Here is a 22,247-nt window from a genome sequence, read left to right as displayed (position 1 = left end):
CCCATGTTAGATCATAATCCTTGGCCTCTTCTAAGTTTCTCGCTGCATAAACATTCTAAAAAGGGTCAAAAAAGGCTAACGACTCATTCCCGCTCAGCCTACTCCTACACTAGGCCCTATAGAACTCTTAAGAACTCCCCATGTCCTGTGTGGGAAATAACGCCAAGGCCCTCATGGTCAACTTCAAGTAGGCCTGCATAGACTATAGCATTCCTACAGCTTACTCTCTGCCCCTACTATCCCTATATTTGCTATATGGCTTTTCACTTATACATACCGTGAATACTAAAACCGTATTTCTTTATCCATACCAACGTTTTCAGTTATATAGTTCAGGCAACCACTGTGCAAGACATACTACCTAACGGTGCTAGGTAGTGCTAGCTACCCGATGCTCAGTTTCATACCAGCTTTCCAGCATGCATAACAGACATCTTTTTATGTGTTTCTGTGCTGTGTCAGTGGCATTCAATAGTCACCACCACAGTCTCCTGCTTCTCAGTCTCCCACCTCCTTCTAACATCACTGTTTTATTGATATAGGTATATTGTTATTGTTATTTATTCTATTTTATCATGCCACACAATTTTTTCTTTTTTATGTTAGGCACTTACAGTGATTTTTGAATGAACCTGGAATGGCTTTGGGAAGAGTTCAAATTTTTCCTTATTTAATGTAATAGTCGTACTCGTTATTTGGATTTTCACCATAAGGGCAGTTTTCAGGAAAATATTAGGCACGGATATCAAGGGACGAATGTACATGAAACACCAACACTTCAGTTTAGTGGAGCTATGGTAGATGTTACTGCCAAGTTGTCCCTTGGCGACAGAAAAACCTACGTGCTCTGCATAAGAACATAAGAACAGCCCCACTGGATCAGGCCATAGGCCCATCTAGTCCAGCTTCCTGTATCTCACAGCGGCCCACCAAATGCCCCAAGGAGCACACCAGATAACAAGAGACCTGCATCCTGGTGCCCTCCCTTGCATCTGGCATTCTGACATAACCCATTTCTAAAATCAGGAGGTTGCACATACACATCATGGCTTGTACCCCGTAATGGATTTTTCCTCCAGAAACTTGTCCAATCCCCTTTTAAAGGCGTCCAGGCCAGTCGCCATCACCACACCCTGTGGCAAAGAGTTCCACAGACCAACCACACGCTGAGTAAAGAAATATTTTCAAGGGGTGGAGACTTACTCCAGACCACCTCACTTCTGCAATATCAGGCAGTAGCCCCACATACAGCTTACCATTTAGACTGCACTTGCAAAATGAGGGTGACTGGGAGATGGTCTGTCCCAAATTAAAACTGAGCGGTTCATGGGAATTGTGCCCGAGCAAATCCAGAAGCCCATATCTGACAAATGCCGCCAACCCATCCAGAAGGCAGGGAGCTAATGGAACACATTGCAGAGGGCCTACAAAGGTAGCCCAAGGGAAGCAGTGAAGCTGATGGGCTGGAGAGCCAAAATCAGTGCAGTTTGCTATTGCAGCAGAAAAGGATAACACCAAGACCCCACCACACCTTATACACAAGCCCAGTCATGGTGGGAATTACCACTACTGCAAGAAAAGGCTCCACCAGTACCTCACACGCCTACACCAGCTTTGGCAGACAACCCTCAAGAGCAACTGCCTCAGAGGAAGTGCTTCCAAGGCAATGAGCTGGGATGCTTCAAGAGTTAGTATCTCAAGACAGTATAAAATCCCACAGCAACTGTCCCCATGCTGCGCATAATGCTTTCCACAAGCATCAGATAACTGTTACGGTGGTGCAAGGACTAGTTCCAGGGCGAAAATTACTTCTGTGGACAGTCACCTCATGCAAGTCTCCTAGCTTTTGACTGGGAAGATGTTTGAAGTATAGCGCATAAGTGTGACCCACTTGCTCTCCCAAATGTGGACAGGCATCTAAGTTTAAAGGCTGGACAGGGAAGTGAGTGGAGGTGAGTCACTTCAGAACTCCTATATCCAATATCCTGGATAATTATGTATGCCCCTTTGTGGATCAACAAAGGCCACCCAGAAGCAAAGGGGAGCAGTGCACATGGAGAAGTTAGCATACAGAGGTACCATTCACAGCAGGAAGGGAATAGCTGGGTTTCTCCACCTCTCCTATCATCAACAAAAGGAATCTGTGCAGTTGAAAAGGAGTGGATGAGAGACTAAACATCCGCTAGGGTTTGCCCAAAGGCCTGGAGAAAAAACAAGAAGTGGTCATTTCCCAGCTGCCACATCCCAGGAGCTGCACCCTCCCTGATCCCTGCTCTTAAGAACCCTCCCCCAAGAAGGTACATTTCTCTCTTTCTTGCCCTTCATCTACATTCATGAACGAGTCATACAAGGCCACTGAACTGATGCTGCCAGACACATGTGGCCAAGCAGGGAGGGGAAGAAAAATGAAGCTCCAGGTACTGCTTCTACTGAAGCTTCCAACCAGAATTCCTGCAATGCAATTTCCCATTCTTACCACCAGAGGGCCTAATCAAGACCCAGCTCACAACTGTACACTGTTTCTTCAGTGTAAAGGGGACTGGTTCCTAACGGACAGCTTCCTGTAATTCCGGGGTAGAATTTCTATATCCTACACTATTTACACATTCCAGAAAGTCTATAAACCATGTGCTAACTTGCATTACAGACAGTTTAAGATTCTGCAGTCAAACAAGCCTGAGTAATACAATACACTCACACAATTTACGGGGAAAGTGCCTTTTCCGTGTAACAGGCTCAATTCGTGTGTTGGTTCTTTTTTAAAAATGGATGTGCCCTATTTGCTCCCAAACGTTAACCTTGTAACTGGTGAATACACATCTCATGTTCTGAAAGTTTATGATTTGGACAACATCATCCTTTGATGTCACAGGTGAGGAGACTCTTAAATTTGCCACACTGAGGGAGGTGAGGTGAATGGCCACAAGGAAAAGGGCCTTTTCAGTGGTGACACCTCAATTGTGGAACTCCCTTTCTTTGAAACTATGAACTGCTCCCCCTATGGAGACCTTCCAGCAGGGCCTTAAGACATTTTTGTTTAGGATGGCCTTTGATGACCAATGTGAATTGATTAGTATTTTAATTGTTAACTAGATGTGATCCAGTGCAGGGTCTCTGTTTTCACTGTTTCATTGGCCATGTGTAATTGTTTTAAATGCTGTAAGCTGCCCTGAGTGCCCTCACAGGGAGAAAAAGCAAGATAAAAATCCATTAAATAAAAAATGTTTATTTTCTGGTGCCCTCTTTACCACTGTCATTTACTTACTGTACGCTACTGTATTGCTTTTCTAATTGTGTAACCTGCTGAATGAGAACACTTGTTGCTTTACCCTCACTCACATAGGTTGTGTGGATCTGATCAAGGCGAGCCAGTGATTGGCTGTCCCTTCAACATTAATAAAGGAGGGAGATGTGGTGAAAATTCTCAATTTTTCCAACTTTTTCTTGTTTTAGACCTTCATATCACTCAAGAGGCTCAGAATCCTGAGGGGGCTGCTAAAACATTTAAAGCCAGCAGCCAGGCTTGCCCTGTTGCTCTGATGTTTACTACACAAGCATCACCTTCTTCCCCACCTGACTAGTAAACAATGAACTTAGCTTTGAGCCAGTCCATTGGACCGCGAAGTAAATTTGCTTTCCAAGGGCAGGTAATTAAGGAGCTCCAGGGACCCTCTGACAAGCACCAATTCCCAGAGACGAAACCTGGATGACCACAAGCTGGCTGACCAAAAACCAGGGTCACACTCACCTCATTCTGCCTTTGCTCTTACCCACTCACCTTGCTACAAGTGTGGGTGTTAAGACCAGGATCCAAGTAGGAAAGGAAAAGTAACTAAAAATTCATGTCTGGAATTTTGTCTGATTTTCTCCTCGTCTTTGAGAATCCTTGCCAACCTTTGCCATGCATTCCCTTCTCTCCTTTTGCCAGATCAGCCTATCTTTCTCAAATTTTTTTATCACTTGCATTTTTCTTTCCACTGTTTTGATTTTTCAGCCTTTTAAGAAACTTATTTTGCTTTACTTTTACCTGCTCAGTCACTGCTCACTCAAGCAGGAGTTGCTGCATCTTTCAGATCACCACATTCTACTACGGTTGTTTTTTGTAGGGATCCTTGGAATCTGGAGACTGTCAAGATGAGAGGAAGATGGGAGGAGCACCTAAGGTGCTCTCCTTCCATCTGGGCTTTCTAGCTCTGAGTGATGATAGTGAAGCCTATCTTTCTCAAATCCAATCTCAGTTTACCCATCCAAAGAATGAAGAGGCAAGTTGGGTGCTGTTACTAGGCAATGCCCAGTCTGTCTGCCCCCTGTTTCTCTGTAGCAGTCCTTTGGTTACAAATAGCTGCCCTCCTCCAACAGTTTGATTGTGTTCTCAAACTGTGATTTATTTATTGTTTTTATATACTGCATGCTTTAACATGAATTGTAAGCCACCTTGAGCATTTACTTTAGCATATGAAGGGGAATATAAACCTTTTGAAAAAATAAAGCAGCTTTGCCCTCCTTCTTCCCTCATATGCAGCTGGACTGCACTAGCATCACTTTATTCTAGCAAACAGTTTCTGTCCTAGAAAATGTTAATAAACTACTGGTATTTTTCCTAATCTACTACTTCCTATTCAATATTTTAGAAGCTAATTTCTGTTACATCAAATTCACATCAAATACATAATAAAATATGTCATATATAATCCTGCAAGTTCCCTTAACACTCAACAAATACACAAGAAAATATGCCTACTCTACTCTCCTTTTTGTTTACTAAACTTTGGTTTGAGGAAGAGACTAAGGGTCCAATCTTATCCAACTTTTCAGCACTGATGCAGCTGTGCCAATGGAGTGTGAGGGGCATTCTATGGTAGAAGGGCAGCACAGAGGCCTCCTCAAGGTAAGGGAATGTTTGTTCTCTTACGTTGAGACTACATTGCAGCTGCATCAGTGCTGAAAATTGGATAGAATCAGATTCTCGATCTCACTCACTCGCACACAGTCTAGACTTGCCCTAGATCAGTGGTTCTCACACATTTAGCACCGGGACCCACTTTTTATCTGTCAGAACTCACTGGAAGTGATGTCATGACTGGAAGTGACATCATCAAGCAGGAAATTTTTTAGCGCTCCTAGGCTGCAATCCTACCCACACTTACCCTAGTAAGTCCCATTTACTATCACTGTTAAAATAATATACATAGTACCTTGTTAAAAGTACAGGCTTGTAACATTTCCCCAAATGCAGTCACATACCATGGTAGCATCAAGTCTAATATATTCAAAATAAAATATTGAAATGAATGGGGACCTACCTGAAATTGGTTCACGACCCACGTAGTGGGTCCCGACCCACAATTTGAGAAACACTACTCTAGATAGTCTCTCAGGCCCAGGTCCTAATACAACACAAAAAGTTTCTAGACACTCATCCAGCTGAGTCCGAAGACAGATAAACCACAGCTCAAACTATTCTATATACAGTTCATCAAATAATCTCCCGCCAGATCTTACCTTCCTCCCCACTCATACCTTTTAGAACTTTCTGCACTTTCCTGCTAACCTGCTGGTCTTTTTACACTCCTTACAGATCACATGTGAATCAAGCCTTCAGCCTTCTGTAGCCAAAAAAAAAAAATGTGGACTTTGCTCATAAACACAAGTTACCAGATAAGCCAAAGAGGAGTAGAATTCTAGGTGGAGAACCAGCAGAGTGGTAGTTTTTCCCCAAGATAGCTGCAAATGCAACACACCTCAGGAACATAAGAAGCTGCCTCACACACAATCAGAACTAGGGTTACCAGATATGAAGTAGGACAGAGTAACTATAACTTTAACCATTGTACAGAAGAGGGAATTTTTGGCAGGTAACCCTAGTCAGAACATTGGCCTCATCTACCTCAATTGATCCTAACTGTCATCAGATCTCCCAGATCTGCTATAGCAGAAGATGCTAGAGACTGAATCTGAGAAATTCTTCATACAGAGTTAAGAACAGCCCCGCTGGATCAGGTCAAAGACCCACCTAGTCCAGCTTCCTGTATCTCACAGTGGTCCACCACATGCCTCGGAGCACACAAACGCCCTGCATCCTGGTGCCCTCCCTTGCACTCTGCCTATTTCTAAAATCAGGAGGCTGCACATACCTATCTATGATGAACTTCTCCTTCATAAATCTGTCCAATCGCCTTTTAAAGGCATCCAAGCAAGATGCCATCACCACTTCCTGTGGCAAGGAGTTCCACAGACTAATAACACACTGGGTAAAGACATTTTCTTTCATCTTTCTTAAGTCTCCCAACACTCAATTTTAGGGGATGTCCTCTGGTTCTGGCATTGGGCGAGAGGGAAGAGAGCATCCCTCTATCCATCACCATCACTACATCCTGTGGCAAGGAGTTCCACAGACTGACACACCAAACGTGCCCAGGATACAATAGCAGACACCACAGGCCCAGCATCCTTACAACCTGTGGCTGCCAGGCCTCCCAGCTTCACCTGGAGACACCAGGAGGGCCTTTCCACCTCAGGTGCCCACCCTGCTCTGGGGAGGGGGAGAGGCTGAAGCTTCATCATCCTCATCACCACCCCATAGCATTGTCAGAGCAACCCACACTCCACCATGATCAACGCATCCCCCCAAGGCACCACCTTGTTACCTGCTTTCCAGAGCCCTGCTAGGCCTCCCCTGCCCTGGAGTGCCTCCCCACAGGGCTCCCTCCCCCCAAGCAGTGCAGGAAGCAGGGGGGGCAGAGAAGCAGGTGGAGACACCCAAAGGAAGAGGCCCCGCCCCAGCAACAGGCCACGCCCCTCGCCTCTCAGGCAACTGCTCCTCTTCTTCTCCCCCCCTTTGCAACCCCTGCCGCTTACGTCGCCCCCGCGGTCGTGACGTCACGCCACCGCGCCCGTGACGTGCCCCCTCCGAGCTTCCCCTCAAGGCCGCTCACTCACCTGGTCTCCCCGCTTTCCTGAAGCGCCCGGCAGTCTCTCCGGCCTCTCCGCCCTCCTCCTCGGACGCGGCCGTAAAGGCAGCGGCAGTAGCGACGCTAAGATGGCGGCCGGCACTTCTCCCTCCAGAACCTTCCCCTCCCTCCACCGCCTCCTCCTCCTCCCCTTGCGCGCATGCGCGCAGGCTGAAGCACTCCTGATTGGCTAAGAGGAAGAGGGGGTAACGTGACGTCACGATGTCGCGAGAGGCGCGCGCTGATTCGTCAAGCTCCAGCTGGGGGTGGGATCCCCATGCGCTGAGACGATGTTGATTGGATGACGTGTCCAAAGAGGGCGAAGCGAATTTTCCTCCCGCCTCCTGCTCAGGGGCACGACCAATGGTGGAAAAGAAGGCGGGACGAACGCGGTTTTGCTTAAGCCGATTGGTCACATCACTGGAGGACCAATAAGAGCGCTGGTAGGAAACGTGACAAAAAGACAAGCGATGTATTGTTCACAACACCGACGCTCATTGGCCAACGTCACTGTGGGGCGTCGAGCGGCGTACAAAGCCGGCGGAAACCGCGATGAGCCGAGCGCGCTGATTGGACGAGGCAGCAGGCCGCAAGCGAGTCTCTAATTGGCTGCTTGGTGTTGTTGTCGTCCTCGAGGCGGCCCCTTCCACACAGATAGTGCTGTTCAAGGCCTGCACAGTTGCCATGGCAACAGCAACCTGGCTCCGCAACCTGCTTTGGCCCTGCGGGGCTACCACTGGGGACGCTAAAGCGGGGAGTGGACAGGCAGGGCCCCTCCCCACCCAAGTGAGCTGGGGGAAGCCGTCCTTGAGAACACCAGGAGGCCCCTCTGTCGCCATTTTGGTTAGTTCGCCTCAGGAGACCACAGCGATGTCAATGGCTGAAGTTGAGCACCCAGAGAGGGCCAGAAGTGACATCAATAAGCAGGAAGTGACACAGTGCAGCAGACGAAGTGACGTCATGAGGCAGAGCAAGTGGTTTCATCAAGCAGAAAGTGACCTCATGGGGCAGAGAAAGTTGCTCATGAGGCAGGAAGCGATGTTGTTAAGCAGAAACTGACAGCATTGGGCAGGAAGTGACATCATGAGGCAGATGATGGCCAGAAATAATCACTTTCTTCTCACCTAGAAACTTATTAGCTGCAAATGATAGAAAATGTGCAAATCTTGTTCATGTTTCCAAGAGCTGAGAGATCCCAACTATGCTGGTAGAGCCCAGCCTGAACCCGCTGCCATGTGAGGTGAGGCAGAGCCTCCCCACCGGAGCCGTCACCATCATAGGGGTTGAGTGTGCCAGTGCACCTCACCTGGCGGGGGTGGTGCTTTTTGAAGGACACCAGTGGGAGGCTCTGCCTTACCTGCCTCCCCACACACCGCACATCCCTGGAGCCCAATTATAATGGGGGACGTATAAATTGCTTCTGGGGGCCACATTCAACCCACGAACCTTGTCTGATACCCCTGCGGTGCAGCATATATCTTACACAGGCAGGCATCATGGCTCTTCACTCACACACATTTCTGTCAACCGGCCTAAGCTGGTCTGCAATGGCTTTCACAGCATGGCTTCCCAAGTGCAGGGGACGAATGCTTCAAGTGCAGGTGGCACCAGGAGAAGAAAAAAGCCACAGGCCACCCAGCAGTGCTTACAAAGGCTGAGCAATGGAGAGAAAGAAAAGAGTCACCCGTCTAGAAATGCACCACCAGGGGGAAAAGAAGCATTACATAGTTCAGTAGACATTCCGCTGCAGAACTGAGTCATATTTGCTTAAAAACATTACACAACACGAAAACTGCTCTAATGGATCAGGCCAAAGGCCCATCTTGACAACCCTAATCTAACCTGTGGCCACGACCACATCATAAAATTCAATGCACCACTGTTTGCATAAATAACTACAGCTAATTCAATGTTTCCTCAGGCATTTCTCAGTACATGGTTCAAGGACTTTATTGAAATTTCACAGACCAGAAAAATATGATCAAGGTATGAGGAGGAATTCAAGAAGAGGACTTCCCCCACAACCTACACCCACCCACACACTGTGCCTTTAGGCCTCTGTGCAGAATAAACGCATGTTTCAGTGTGCAGAATAAACAGTCTCTGGTGCTACTCGGAGCAAAGTAAACTTTCCCATGTTTCAGTGTTGAAGGGAGTGAGTTTCGTTTAAGAGAACTGGACTGAATTCCTGCTCACAGTCCAATGGTGTAGGAACGTCCTGTGGTATTGTGGATGACAGAACATGTTGGGGAGATGACAGCCCATTCGTACCACACTTTCTTGGAATTGCTACAACGCCAAAAGGCCACTTGGATGCGTTCACCAGCCTGTACACTCATGGGTTGCTGCAGGGAAAAAAAACAGTTAATAGAAAACAGTCAACAACTCAAACTATGCTACGCTCCTGCCCTTTGAAAAAGTCATAAGCACAAATCTAAACCACCGTGCTTTTGTTCTCAGATACGAACTTTTAAAGAGAGACATAAAAAGCACAAGTAGCTTTCTCCCTTAATTCTGACAGCACTGTTCCATGAGAGCTCAACCTTAGCTGCACCTCTCTCACCCTAACCAGTCTATCCACCCAACTTGTATTGTGTTCAAAGCCCAAACCCTGAAACATTAGGAGGGTGGCTGGCTCCACCCTCCATTCACCCAAGCCAACTTCATGAACGACGTTCCTGCTTTTTTATTATTAACATTTTTACTGATTTTGCCAAGCGCAAGGAACAAACAATCCATTGGGAAAGCACCCTCTCTCCCAGCCCCCACCCCAATCCATGGATACAAGGGAAAAAAGAAATAGTAACTGCTGCTCCAACTTGGAAGCCATGATATGACAGTGATAAGGATGGACACGCACCCGATAGAAGACAGGTGGGAGAGCAACTGGTTTCACTGAGAAACCGGAAGTGATATTTTTTTCAGCTCTAGGGCTCAGCGGACCCTCCGGAGGCAAGCAGAGCTCCAGAGGGGGCCTCCCTGTAGAAGCTTTTACCTTGATTGGGAAGAAAATAGGGAACCATGAAAACATGCCAGGTGAGTGCGTCTCAGGTCGAATACCTGTAAGAAAGGAAACTACTGAAAAAGAAGCATGTACAGCAAATGGGACATCAAGGCAAAAAACACCCCCTTTCCCAGAGATCCACGTCTCTCCCACTTACTGAGAGTTATATCCCCATATAGTGTAGTCTCAAAATAGCCAGCAAAACCATGAAGCACTGTGTTCACATCAACCTGGAACTCTAGCGTCTGGTAGCGGTTGTTGTCTTTAGCAGGGTCTGCAAGGGGGGACAGATAAAGTGGGAAGGGCTGGTCAGCCAAGAGTATACCTCTTTTAAAAAGGTAAGGAGGGACACATTATAAAATCTCCGCAGGAGGGCTTTCTTTAAGTGATGCAACCACCAGTCTCCTCCCCAACCACAGGACTGTAGGTATGCCTAGACCAGGTCCCACCTACCCACCCCACAGAGATTTTCAGTGTGCAGTTAGCTGCAGCCTTCCCTTACCTGGGTTGGGGTGTCTAAAGGTAAAGCAAGCCTGCGGGGGTGCTAGCTGGTGGAAGTTGTGAAGTCGGACGACATAAGGCATTTCAAACTGAGCCTGGGGAAAAGAAAGACAGGAGCAAAAGACCAAAGAGACACCATTGTCAATTCCATCCTCTGCATGTGATACAACCTGCCTCTCATTCCCCATGGAGTCAGGTTAAAGTTTCTCCCAGCTAAGCTCCTTCTGCTTGCTCTAGAGTAGGAGATGGGTTGGTGAGGAAGAGTTGTAGACAAAGGTTTAGAAAGGGCACTATTCAAAATAAGAATACTTAGTTTCTAGTGAAGCAGTCTTCAACCACCAGTTCATGGACTGGAACCAATGAATTTCGAACAGCTTGATCTAATTCTCTGGTCTGCCTCTATATTCATGTCACAGTATCCCCCAGGGTCTTCACACTGGCTCCCTGTTACAAATGCATTTATGCCAAGCTTCCAAGTCCCTATTCTGCAAGCTCGCCACCTAATACCACATCCAAGCTGCGCATATTCTATGACTGCATTGTACAATTTGCTCCTGGGTGCAGAACCAAGCATTCTGAGACCCTGCTTTTGAAAAGCAAGATTGCAGACCTTAAGGGTGAAATGCTAAGTGAATAAAGTGTGTGGATAATGCCTGGTGAGGGCCCAAGGGGAGAGGTGGGTTGAGAAGAATTCCCAGCAGCAACAGTCTCACGCAATGAACTTTGTCAAGTGTCATGCATGTCCCTTGCTGCAACTGGCACAATAAGTTCTGCAAAATCTATGTATATGATCCTGGTTTCTATTATTTGCAGAGAACATGGGATTCAGCTTTTCTCATAACGTAATTTTTATTTCTTTTTAGCACAGAGCTAACTATGTAGGTCTGAAGGCACTGTGCTGGCTAACGGTTAAATAGAGTATGTCTCACCTCTGGGTCGCGGTCTTTCTCTCGACAGGCACGCACTTCATTGTAGAGTTTGGATGATGAGATTGGGCCCAAGAAGGAGGTATAGTCACATGGGATGCTCACCCCACCCTCTGTGTAGCAGGAAGAAAGGATAAGGGGAGGGGGGGTCAGATGTATAGGGCCTTCAGGCTTGATCAAGGCACCTAGCCTGTGGATGTTCAAACCAGGGCTCAGTCCCTCCTCAAAAGAATACCCAGGTCATACTACATATATAAAGGGCGCAATCCTAACCCCTTATGACAGTGCTTTCCAGCACTGGCATAGCGGTGCCAATGGGACGTGTGCTGCATCCTGCAGTTGGCCTCCTCAGGGAGGCCTCCTCAAAGTAAGGGAATGTTTGTTCCCTTACCTCAGAGCTGCATTGCCCTTACGTCAGTGCTGGAAAGCTGGAAGGCACTGACATAAGGGGTTAGGATTGCGCCCTTAGACTCCCCTTCTGTTGCAGGACACAGACAGTCTCTGCTACACAAAGTCTCTGGGCTCACCTTTGAGGCAGTGCTCTGCCCCATCCAGACATTCTGGGGAAAGCTCATTGTCAGCAAAAGAGCCCAGCAGTTCCGACACCATGAGGTCAGCCTTCTCTGGAGCTTCCCACTCCCTCATGTCGCATGAGACAACCGTAACTTGGGAACCCCACTCCTCATATTGCCAGCTCTCCAGCCTGCAAGAAAGAAAAAAATAACAGTCAAGGCCTGGTGGTGGTAGGAGTTTTCCATCACAAGTAAAGTTCACTCCTACAGTTTTAATACCTGGGCATGAGGAGCAGATTATGCCCACACTTCCTATGAGCAGGTTAACAAGACTTGGCTTTTGCTAGGGGAATACAAAAAGCCCTTTCCCATTTTGCTTGTCCACCCTTTCCGTTCTCATAAATGCTGCGCTCTAGAGGTGCCTTCTCCATCTCATCTCCCAAAAATTTTTCTCCTTCGTTGGCTTGGTCATGTCATGAGAATGGGCAATGGTCGGATCCCAAAGGATCTCCTCTATGGAGAACTAGTGCAGGGAAAGCACCCTACAGGTAGACCACAGATACGTTACAAGGATATCTGCAAGAGGGATCTGAAGGCCTTAGGAATGGACCTCAACAGATGGGAAACCTTGGCTTCCGAGCGTCCCGCTTGGAGGCAGGTTGTGCAGCATGGCCTCTCCCAGTTTGAAGAGATACTTGGCCAACAGACTGAGGCAAAGAAGGAAGGCCCATAGCCAGAGACAGGAAGGCCCACAGACCAGGGACAGACTACACTTGCTCCTAGTGCGGAAGGGATTGTCACTCCTGAATCGGCCTTTTCAGCCACACTAGATGCTGTTCCAGAACCACCATTCAGAGTGCGATATCAGAGTCTTCTGAGACTGAAAGTTGCCAACAAGCTCCGCAAGAGGCAGGAGTTTCATATTATATTCCTTATATTTAATACTGTTTACTAAGCACTTCTCCTGAAGACTTTGCAGTGTACACAAGAAATATCACAACAAGGCTATGCCCATGTCCTCAAGTTCCACATTTTAAAATTTTGATCTCCAAATATCATGGAAAGTGGCTCCCTATAATTCCCAAAGTCGATTCCATCCTTTAGTAAAACTGTCAGAGTGGAACACAATAGAATTAAAACAAGCCACACAACAGATAAAAGTATAACAAAACGAAAAGTAAACCATCCCGTGAAAGAACACTGTGCAGTCTGTATAGGTTTCCTGTGAATTTCCTACAGAAGAGTGTTCACTGGCAAACACTTCCCTATTCTTTCCCCCTCGTAGAGCAGGGTCACATCCCAGGACCCATAGTGTTGGGAAGGAAAGGGAATACTCACGTCACCACAGCATTGGGGTTTTTCTCTACAGCATAAATCTTGATGCGCCGGTTGGCCTGCTGAGCAGCTTGCAGTGAGGCATTCACAAGGGGGCCTCGTCCTGCACCAAGTACCATCACTACCCTGTGGATGCGAGACAGGGGAGACAGGGGAAGAGAAAGGAGGAACACACTGAAGGAGAAGACAACAAGAAGAACTGGCCACTCTAAAAGCTTATTTTCTAGCTAAGCTGCAGTCAGTGGGGGGGCACTGCTAAAATTCACATTGCAGCAGAAGACAGTTGTTGACACTGAACATATCAGTAAGCCATTTATCCATATTGTCTATACTTCCCTTATGAGAGTTTGAAGCCCATGAGACAAATCCCCCCCCCAGTTATAAGCTGGACACCTGTGTCACACACTCAGTCTGATATTGTGCATGCTTTAGCAGAAGGAAGTCTTGCTGCATTCAAAGGAGCTCCCTCCTGTATAACTGTGCACAGGATTGCAGCCTTAATTCTAGTTTTCTCTGTCAGAGGCAGAGAAACACGAGCCCCTGCTCCTGAACTGTACATTTCTGGTATTGATACATTTTAACTTATCGCAGATAATCCAGAACCTGCGATTACCAGGAGAACAAAAGGTGACTGAAACCAGCAATATCACCACAAAACAAACACAAGAAAACTTTATCACAAGGTGTATTTTGTTAGAGATGCTCAGCAGGGGTTTGGTGTTCGTTTGCCAATGAAAGAGAAATTTCTTGCTGTAACCCAAAGGACCATGAGTGAAGAAAGTTGGGGAACGGAGCCATTGTGCAGGTTGCAACTCCTGTTCTGCCCCTTCCCCTCTCTGAAGGGAGGAAGAGCTTAAAACCTGGAATGTAAATGCCTAATTATATTGTACCTCTATCTAGTTGTTGTTTTTTTTAAATTTGAAGCTGCTTTAGGCAGTAATCTTGGCTGAAAGAGGTATACAATACAAATAAATACATATTCTGCTAAGTAAAAATAATTAGACAGAGTGCCCCTTTTAAGTTACTATCCTCCATGCTTCCCTTGTTTAATATAAGAGGCTATGGGACAGCTGATGCGCAGCAGTAGGTTTTATTCCCACTGGTATGGCACAGCAAATCACCTTTGCCAACAAGGTCATAACACGGCAATGAATCACTACTCACTGAAGAGTCAGATGCCAAAAGATGCTCCCAAATCCTGTAATCCCACTTCCCAGCATCCTTTGCAAAAAATTTTCATGCAATTTCATGTTGGGATTCCTACTCACTGAACATTGGTTTCTTTCTCCTCTTCAGGTACACGGTCTAGCAGACACTTGTATATAGCCTGAAGGGAGGAAAAGAACAGGTTGGAGTGCATCTACACAAGTCAGCTCTGCCCTTCCCATTAAGACTGAAAGTGGCAATGATTCCCCTGGAGTCCATTCCCCTACAAACATGCTCACTGTACAGCCACCTCTTTGAAACCTCTTCTCCTTCCCAAATCCCAACAACTACCAGTTTTTCAGTGCTCCAGCCTTTCTCCTACGTATAAGCTGCACCAAATCAGTCTGCACTGGTCTGTGCTCCTTCCCACATAACTCCCCCCTCTTCCATGGCTTCTCTTCTTGTCCCTCTCACAGCCCCTCCACCCTGCATTACACATTCACCTGTTGGTACTGGGAGTATTTGATGGGATCCTTCTCAAACACCTCGTATGTCTGGGACTCCAAGTTGTCCATCAGGGGCTACAAGGAAAAAGCATCATGAAGAAAGGTTCAGATAAGGGACAAACATGTGGAAGATGAGAGAGTAGCCCTGAAGGGTGAAACTATGATATTGTGGGGAAGATGACAGACTGATGGAAAAGACCTATACCTCCCTGATGAATTCACCCTACAGAAATTCACTACTATAGTGGTTAAAAAGGAAGGAGGAAGATAGATAAGATTTCACATATGCTTTACCCAAAGCGAATCATGTGACTCATGGCTGAAGTGGGGGCAGGGTGGGGGGCTTTAACACAGATTTCCCAGGGCTAAACTGAATACCCTACATGAGAAGGCTTACCTGTAGTGGGGACTGGAGGTAATCTTCATAGCCCTTTGCAAAAAGCTCATAGGCGGAAGGAGGAGGGCGATTCTGGCTGAGATACTCCAGGTACTGCAGGTAGGAGCAAAACTCCTTCTCCGGATGGTGGTGGGCGCCTGTGATGATGAACTGTACCTCAAGCTGGGCAGCAGCAACAGACAAGATGTCAGCACAGCCCAAGAAGAATGATGTCCTGTGATCCACCACCAAGATCAGACATACCTCACAGTCACTTGCCTCAACCTTACAGACTCTGAGGAGACTGGAGGTGCTCAGGAGCTTAACTGCCAGATACCTGTACGGCTCCAGCCTTTTCACTCACAGATCTAACATTTTTATTTTTCAGGATAATTTCATTCAGTAAACTCACAAAGAACCACAATCTAGAATTTTCCACCACTATTTCCCCCTCATTACATGCAAGTTCTCCAGACATTGGAAGGGACTGCCATAGAAAATGCCATCCTAATAAGAGGTACTCTGGGAAAGACAGAAAAGGACCCAGGCTGGTTCCTTCCTACAAATAACAAGTTCAGGTTCCAAGAAGGATAGTGTTGCCCAGGGACAACTGAAGAATCAAAAGGTGGGGAGAAGCCAAATGGAAGCCAAAGTGCTAACCTTGAGCAGGCGAAAGACCAGACGCTGATGTATCTTTGAGAGAACTGGAAAGCCTTTCTTATTAGTCAGGAAGATGCTGGTGGGTAGGATTGCTGCCTTGATTGGCTCCCCAAGCCAACGGTCAATGACATGATTGGATGGCAGGTCAGGGCCAACCTCCAGGGCTGAGGGGAAAGGATAAAATAAGAGTTGTTAGACGAGGAGGAGAGATGACAATCTCCATACAACAAGTTTGCCGTGGAGCGTGGGAACCTCTCAAGCATGTTCACTCACCCACAGCAACACGCTTGTTGTAGTCACACAGTGTCCGGAAGTTATGCCACCTGTAAAAACAAACAAAAAGCTATTTAGGTACACTGGAAAGCCTTCCTCTGCGGTATCATCCTATTTGCCTTCCCTTTCTCTCCCTCAGGATCCAGTTACACAAACAGTGCTCTGGCCAACATGGCCAGGAGATGAGCAGAAGTTGACATGGCTCAAAAGTCACAGGTCAAGAGAAGCCAATGAGGAGACCCACTTTCTCTTGAGCAACAGCACCAATTCAAAAGGTGCGTATTAAAACAGTTTAATCCAAGGTGCTGAAAAGCAAGGTGCTTCGAGCTGCTGCAGTCATCATCGGGGGGGGGGATGTTAGACATACTTTCAACAGCTCGTTCTTCAACAGGAAAAGTGTGTTTTGAGTGTACTGTTTGAAAGTTTGTGGTCACCTGAAAAGGTATCAACAGCTTCTGGCAAGATCAGGGGCTTGTGACTTGCTCTGGTATAAACAAACGATAGTAAAGTTGTTCTCTCTAATAGACAGAATTCACCAGCACTCTAACAGCACAATCCTATGCATGTTTACTAAGAAGTTCCACTGTATTCAGTGGGACTTACTCTTAGTAAAATGTATATAGGATTGCAGCCTGTATCTCCCTTGCCTGTCCACTTCCTTTCTTCCTCAAATCCCTGTCTCCTCTGCCCTTTTCCTCAAGCTACACCCCCCCCAGTTCACTGACTAATTTGAATCTTCCTCCAGCCATGTGTCTCTAGGCTCCTAGTCCTCATAGCTTTTCTATTGTTAGAGACCCATTCCCATGTCTGCACATGATTTTAGTTCCAGTTAAACTGACAACTCCTCTACTTTCTTCATAGATACTTGACTGAAAGCCAATCCAGCAAAGTTCTGTGAACTCAACTTTGAAAGTGCTGCTACACTTCCTGCAGCTACACAGCCAGACTTGCCGTAGAAACCTAAACAATTTGTTCCACTGTCCCACTGGTTCTACTTGTCAGGCATTTATCTCAGTTCCTGCCATTTTCCAACTACTCACTTACCATTGCCAGGTCTTCTCCTCGCCTTCACACTCATCCTCTACAGCCTGCATTGCCTCATTTTCAATCACATCATCCCGCAAGTCCTCTGGAGCCAGCAATGGGACGCGCATCCAGAACTGGGATGGGGGGAAGAGAAGGAGTACACATGTGATGGGGGGGGTTTATAACCACACTATGGATTAGTCCAGTATTAAAACAGAGCTGGATATATTTAGGAGGGAGACTTTAGGATGTTTAGGGCCCAATCCTATCCAATTTTCCAGTGCTGGTGCAACCATGCCAATAGGGTGTGCAGCGCATCCTTTGGTGGGGAGGCAGTCACAGAGGCCTCCTCAAGGTATGGGAATATTTGTTCCCTTATCTCAGGGCTGCATTATGGCTGCACTGATGCTGGAAAGCTGGATAGGACTGGGCCCTCAGTCTCGTTGCTCGATACCATTGCTGAGGATTAGGAAGGTATTTTCCCCCACTTAATAATCTGGTATGTTTTACCCCATCTCCTATGGGGAATTAGGGTCTATCCCATAGGATGCTGATGTACCACCCAGTTAAATCACTCTGCAATGACTCAGTGGGTTGCCTTTAAATGTGGCTCAGGATCTGATTCATTGCCACACTTGGGGTCAAGAAAGAAGGAAAGATGTGGTAGTACTTCTATATCCAAAGCTACTGCTCATAAGCAGATATCCACACCATGTGTCAGAACTATTATGTAAGGAAAGCGTCATGGAGATGTTGTGGCTTTTCAGGAAAGGATTCTGGGGTTATCTCATAGATTTGTGATGCTCAGCAGGGACAAAGGAAAGCATGTGTCAGACATACCATGGAAGTGTGATGCCCAGTATTGATGTGGTTACACAAAACACGAGCCAAGTTGGGGTTGTCTGCTTGTGTCAGGGGTAGGAGGAACGCTGGGAGCCCCAAGTACGCTCCAAAATTCAGCTCCTGCAACATAGCCTGTAAAGGACAAAGAAGCAAAGACAGCCACCTTTAAAATACCTGAGTACACTATTTGTCAATCCAATACAAAAGAAGATACTGCAGAGATGAAGAAGTATGAGAAAGTGAAGTTAAAATGATCAATGGGTAGAGGAGTTTTCCTTGTAAGTTTTAGGCTTTTAAAGGGCCACTATGCAGGGTAAAAAGACACATTATAACAATGGATTAAGATTATGAACATTATGAAAAAGTTAAAGAAAGAAAAAATATTTCCCTCACTCTGAATGAGAACTAGATCGCATAATGAAATGGATTGACAGGGTGTTCAGAAAAAGAACAGGCAGGACTTCTCCATCGATACTGAGATAGCAAGTTTTCAAAAAGTCTTAAATAAATTGATAGGCCTTTCAAAGATTATTAGCCATGACAACTAGGAATGGAGCCTCCACATTCAGAGGTGACTCGTACATCCAACTACCAGACGTCAGAAACAAACAGACCTTCATCACTGTTGAAAAAAAGCATTTGCAATATCAACCATAAACTGAATTTGAACAGGCCTGAATGAGCCACTGTCATTGCCTGTGATCTTTGCAGGCACTTCTGGCTGTCCACTTCTGGAACCCGGGTTCCAGCAAAGCAGTTTAAAAAAAATAAATCTTGGTGACTAATTTTCCCCTCTCGTCAGCCCCAAGCCCAAACGGTTCTGCACTATGAGAACACTTTCCAAACACCTTTTTGAATGCTTTCCAAACTTGCACCCACCAAGCACACTCACCGCCTCAGAATTTCTGCGAACCTTCTCCACATTGGAATCGGCTCGGATCCACGGGGACAGCTTGCCCACAATCAGCGTGTTCCAGTCTGGTAAAGAACAATACATTAAGGGGATTAAACAGAAGCATGGGGGATGGGAGTGAGAAGATTGTTCTTGGCTCGAAACCAATGGTTGGCAACCTTCAGTCTCGAAAGACTATGGGATAAGCCTACAGTACCCAGTATTCCCAGGCGGTCTCCCATCCAAGTACTAACCAGGCCTGACCCTGCTTAGCTTCCAAGTTCAGACATGATCGGGCATCTGCAGGGTAACAGTTGCTGCTATTAACAGAAACTAGCTATGCTGAGAATGCAGCATACTCTTTAAAAATCCAGCAAAAGCAGCTTCTTGGTCTTTAGTACTCATTCAACAAACAAAGTGTTCTTACTGACTTCCCTTCCAAAGAGGAATTTCTTCTTCCCCCTAGACCAGGGGTGCCCAAACCCCAGCCTGGGGGCCACTTGTGGCCCTCGAGGACTCCTAATCCGGCCCGCAAGGAGCCCCCAGTATCCAATGAGCCTCTGGCCCTCCAGAGACTTGCTGGAGCCCATGCTGGCCTGACGCAACTTCTGTCAGCTTGAGGGTGACTGTTCAACCTCTCTCATGAGCTGTGGGATGAGGGCTCCCTCCACTGCTTGCTGTTTCACATCTGTGATGCTGCTGCAGCAGCAAAGTGCAAAGGCTTTTATAGGCCTTGAGCTATTGCAAGACCTTCATTCATTCATATACGTTCCATCTCTAATATATTCATTTATGTAAATTTATTCAAATTTGAAATGTAAATTAACTTTTTTTTTCCTGGTCCCAAACAGTGTCAGAGAGATTATTTGGCCCTCCTGCCCAAAAGTTTGGACACCCCTGCCCTAGACAACTGAACACTTCTCAAAAGCACAGCAGGACCTGTTTGGAGAGGCAAGATTTAGCACAAGTAGGATGATGCAGACAGAGACATTTTGAGTATACTTGGGACATTGATATCTGCAGGGGATCTGTTCCGAGACCTCCCACATATACCGAAACCTGCGGATAAGCAAATCAGCTGGTCCAGTCCATAGGACCTCCAGATGTAACTGGATATGTTATCTGGTCACATCTGGAGGTGTTTCTGAGGCCTGCAGAGACCATGTACAGCTCCTGTGGGCTTCAGAAAGCCTCCCAGACATGACCAGAGAACACATCCAGGAAGTAAAGTCAGGCCCTCCATCACAGGTTTGAAACCCATGGATAAGGAGAGACTTTGAATTTTATTCTTGGTGCAGTTTGTTTCTTAAACCTATCATCAGCTACTTCAAATCCTTGGGAATGGGTAAGAAAGAAATGACACTGCATTAAAAAAAAAATCCATTGCTTCTAGTCTAAGTAAATAGGGACGTTAAATCCAGCTGTTCTCACCTCTCCCTGACAGCAACAGGTCAGAGCGGGTCTGGGGTCCCGGGCGGCTCTTAGCAGGCTCCTGGAAAAACTCCCTCTTGTATCGGGGATGGAAAATGGGCATGCAAAGGAAATCAAACCTGTGGAATGAAGAATTAGGGTGTGGGAGAAAATGGAACTATTTCAGAAGGCAAAAAATTAAAAGATGTCCGTGAATTAAAGATATTTATTTTTAAGGAACTGGCTATCTACTAGCAAACAGATAATATCTCAGTTCCAGTCATATAAATGCAAACCTCATTTTCTAATTTTTGTTTGCATTTGTTATCTTCACAATGGTGATACTGAATAACGTGATCACAAATTGAAGCACAGCTTCTTTTGTGGATGACTACTTTGGGGACGGCACAGGGCCATTGCCGCCACACCCCCAAAAAGTGCAACTGAGAAGAAAAGAAACAACCCTTCCATCCGCCTATTAGCATCTCCTATTTGACAGGCACTTTTAGGAACTGCAGAGATCAAAGAAAGCGAGGACTGGTAACTGCAGAAAGGTATCACATCCCCTGGAGAGAGGTCAAATGTGGTCCAGGGGCCATGTATCTTCTCCTGGACTAGAGAATGATAATAAAGGCTATACCAATTTTATTGGAGTGTGCCAGTATTCCAATCCTATTCAATACAGTGGATACAGAGGGCTCATTGCTTGCTTCTTATTACCCAACAATTACACCATGGCAGTTAAATGCCACCCTTCTCAAGTCAGACCCTTGTTAGCATCAAAGTTCATGGCTAGCCTGTTAGGGTCACAGATCTTCTGAGAGATAACAGAATGACATAAGAAGAGTCGTACTGGATCAGGCCAAAGGCCCATCTGGTTCAGCCTCCTGTATCTCACAGTGGCCCACCAGATGCCTCAGGGAGCACACAAAACAAGAGACCTGCATCCTGGTACCCTCCCCTGCACCTGGCATTCTGAGGCAGCCCACTTCTAAAATCAGGAGGCTGCACATACCCATCACGGCTTGTGCCTGCTACTGACTATTCCTCCAACAATCTGTCCGATCCCTTTCAACTGCACCTAGGCCCGATGCCATCACTGCACCCTGCGGCAAGGAGTTCCACAGATCAAAGGGCCAGGTGCCATCACCGCACCCTGCGGCAAGGAGTTCCACAGATCAAAGGGCAAAGGTGCCATCACCGCATCCTGCGGCAAGGAGTTCCACAGATCAAGGGCCAGGTGCCATCAAGCGCACCCTGCGACAAGGAGTTCCACAGGTTACTCCTGTTGCCTGTAGCCAGTGAGTTGCCAGACCGGGGGGGGGGGGGACAAGTGTGGGGGGAGGGGAGGGGTCAGAGGTCACTGGTGGACCACGTGATTTCTCTCACCCTTGCCTGGCAACCGCCCCGAGCGTGCCGGCCACTTCCGGGACGCAACTGAGGTCCCTCCCGCAGGAGACGCGTGCCACTCCCGCTGCCCCCGGCCCGACCACGGGTGCCGCAGCCGCCATCGCCGCCATGCTCCCGCGCCGCACAGAGAGACAAGAACAGCCACGCCCCCTCCGCCTCCCGAGCCAATCGGCGACCGTCTTTCGAAAAACATCCAATCACAGCAGGCCTTCCCGGCGGAAAGGGGAGGTGTCTGTTTAGTCAAAGCGAAAAGCAACCAATCAAAGCCCGAAATGCGAGCGAGGAGGCGGGGCTAGCAGTTTCCAGCTCTGCGATTGGAGCAGAGTGGAGTAAGGCAAGGCATCATCTATTCCATCTCCACCATGCGGCTGCAGCGAAACTACGTTTCCCATGGAGAACACGTGCTGCATACCCCAAGCAGTTAAGAACTACAGTGCCCAGCATGCAACGCGACACAGACTGTGGCATTGTAGATGA

General features: G+C 47.0%; 2 protein-coding genes across 8 annotated transcripts in view; both read right to left on the bottom strand.

Annotated features, from left to right (window-relative positions):
• The window catches only part of RBM23 (RNA binding motif protein 23), a 443,258-nt gene extending 436,186 nt beyond the window's left edge, over nucleotides 1-7,072 (bottom strand). For all 7 annotated transcript variants that reach the window (XM_066627507.1, XM_066627508.1, XM_066627506.1 and 4 more), the window contains exon 1: nucleotides 6,940-7,072. The gene's annotated coding sequence lies outside the window, so the exon portion shown is untranslated. The remainder of the gene's footprint in view (nucleotides 1-6,939) is intronic.
• Nucleotides 7,073-8,862: 1,790 nt separating this feature from the next.
• Nucleotides 8,863-21,886, bottom strand: PRMT5 (protein arginine methyltransferase 5). Its single transcript, XM_066627276.1, has 17 exons — nucleotides 21,750-21,886; nucleotides 20,382-20,500; nucleotides 18,951-19,036; nucleotides 18,056-18,190; nucleotides 17,234-17,349; nucleotides 16,190-16,239; nucleotides 15,917-16,080; nucleotides 15,278-15,439; nucleotides 14,878-14,955; nucleotides 14,497-14,555; nucleotides 13,232-13,354; nucleotides 11,909-12,084; nucleotides 11,385-11,494; nucleotides 10,457-10,550; nucleotides 10,112-10,228; nucleotides 9,946-10,010; nucleotides 8,863-9,295 (listed from the first exon to the last, which is right to left on the bottom strand). The coding sequence occupies exons 1-17, from the start codon at nucleotides 21,878-21,880 to the stop codon at nucleotides 9,143-9,145; spliced, it is 1,938 nt and encodes a 645-aa protein (XP_066483373.1). The 5' UTR covers nucleotides 21,881-21,886; the 3' UTR covers nucleotides 8,863-9,142.
• Between the last annotated feature and the right edge of the window lie 361 nt (nucleotides 21,887-22,247).

Source organism: Tiliqua scincoides, chromosome 5 (assembly GCF_035046505.1).
Source record: "Tiliqua scincoides isolate rTilSci1 chromosome 5, rTilSci1.hap2, whole genome shotgun sequence".
Taxonomy (NCBI): domain Eukaryota; kingdom Metazoa; phylum Chordata; class Lepidosauria; order Squamata; family Scincidae; genus Tiliqua; species Tiliqua scincoides.
The sequence above is the reverse complement of the archived record's forward strand: the minus strand, read 5'-3'. Positions and strand labels throughout refer to the sequence as shown.

What these genes read in the sequence shown, in the direction of transcription:
- PRMT5 (XM_066627276.1), bottom strand. Translation starts at nt 21,880, where the DNA reads ATGGCGGCGATGGCGGCTGCGGCACCCGTGGTCGGGCCGGGGGCAGCG. An exon ending in CAACAAGCGTGTTGCTGTGG is followed by an intron (nt 16,081 to 16,189) that starts GTGAGTGAACAT and finishes CTTTCCCCTCAG; the next exon opens with CCCTGGAGGTTGGCCCTGAC. An exon ending in CTATTTTCTTCCCAATCAAG is followed by an intron (nt 9,296 to 9,945) that starts GTAAAAGCTTCT and finishes TTTTCCCTGCAG; the next exon opens with CAACCCATGAGTGTACAGGC.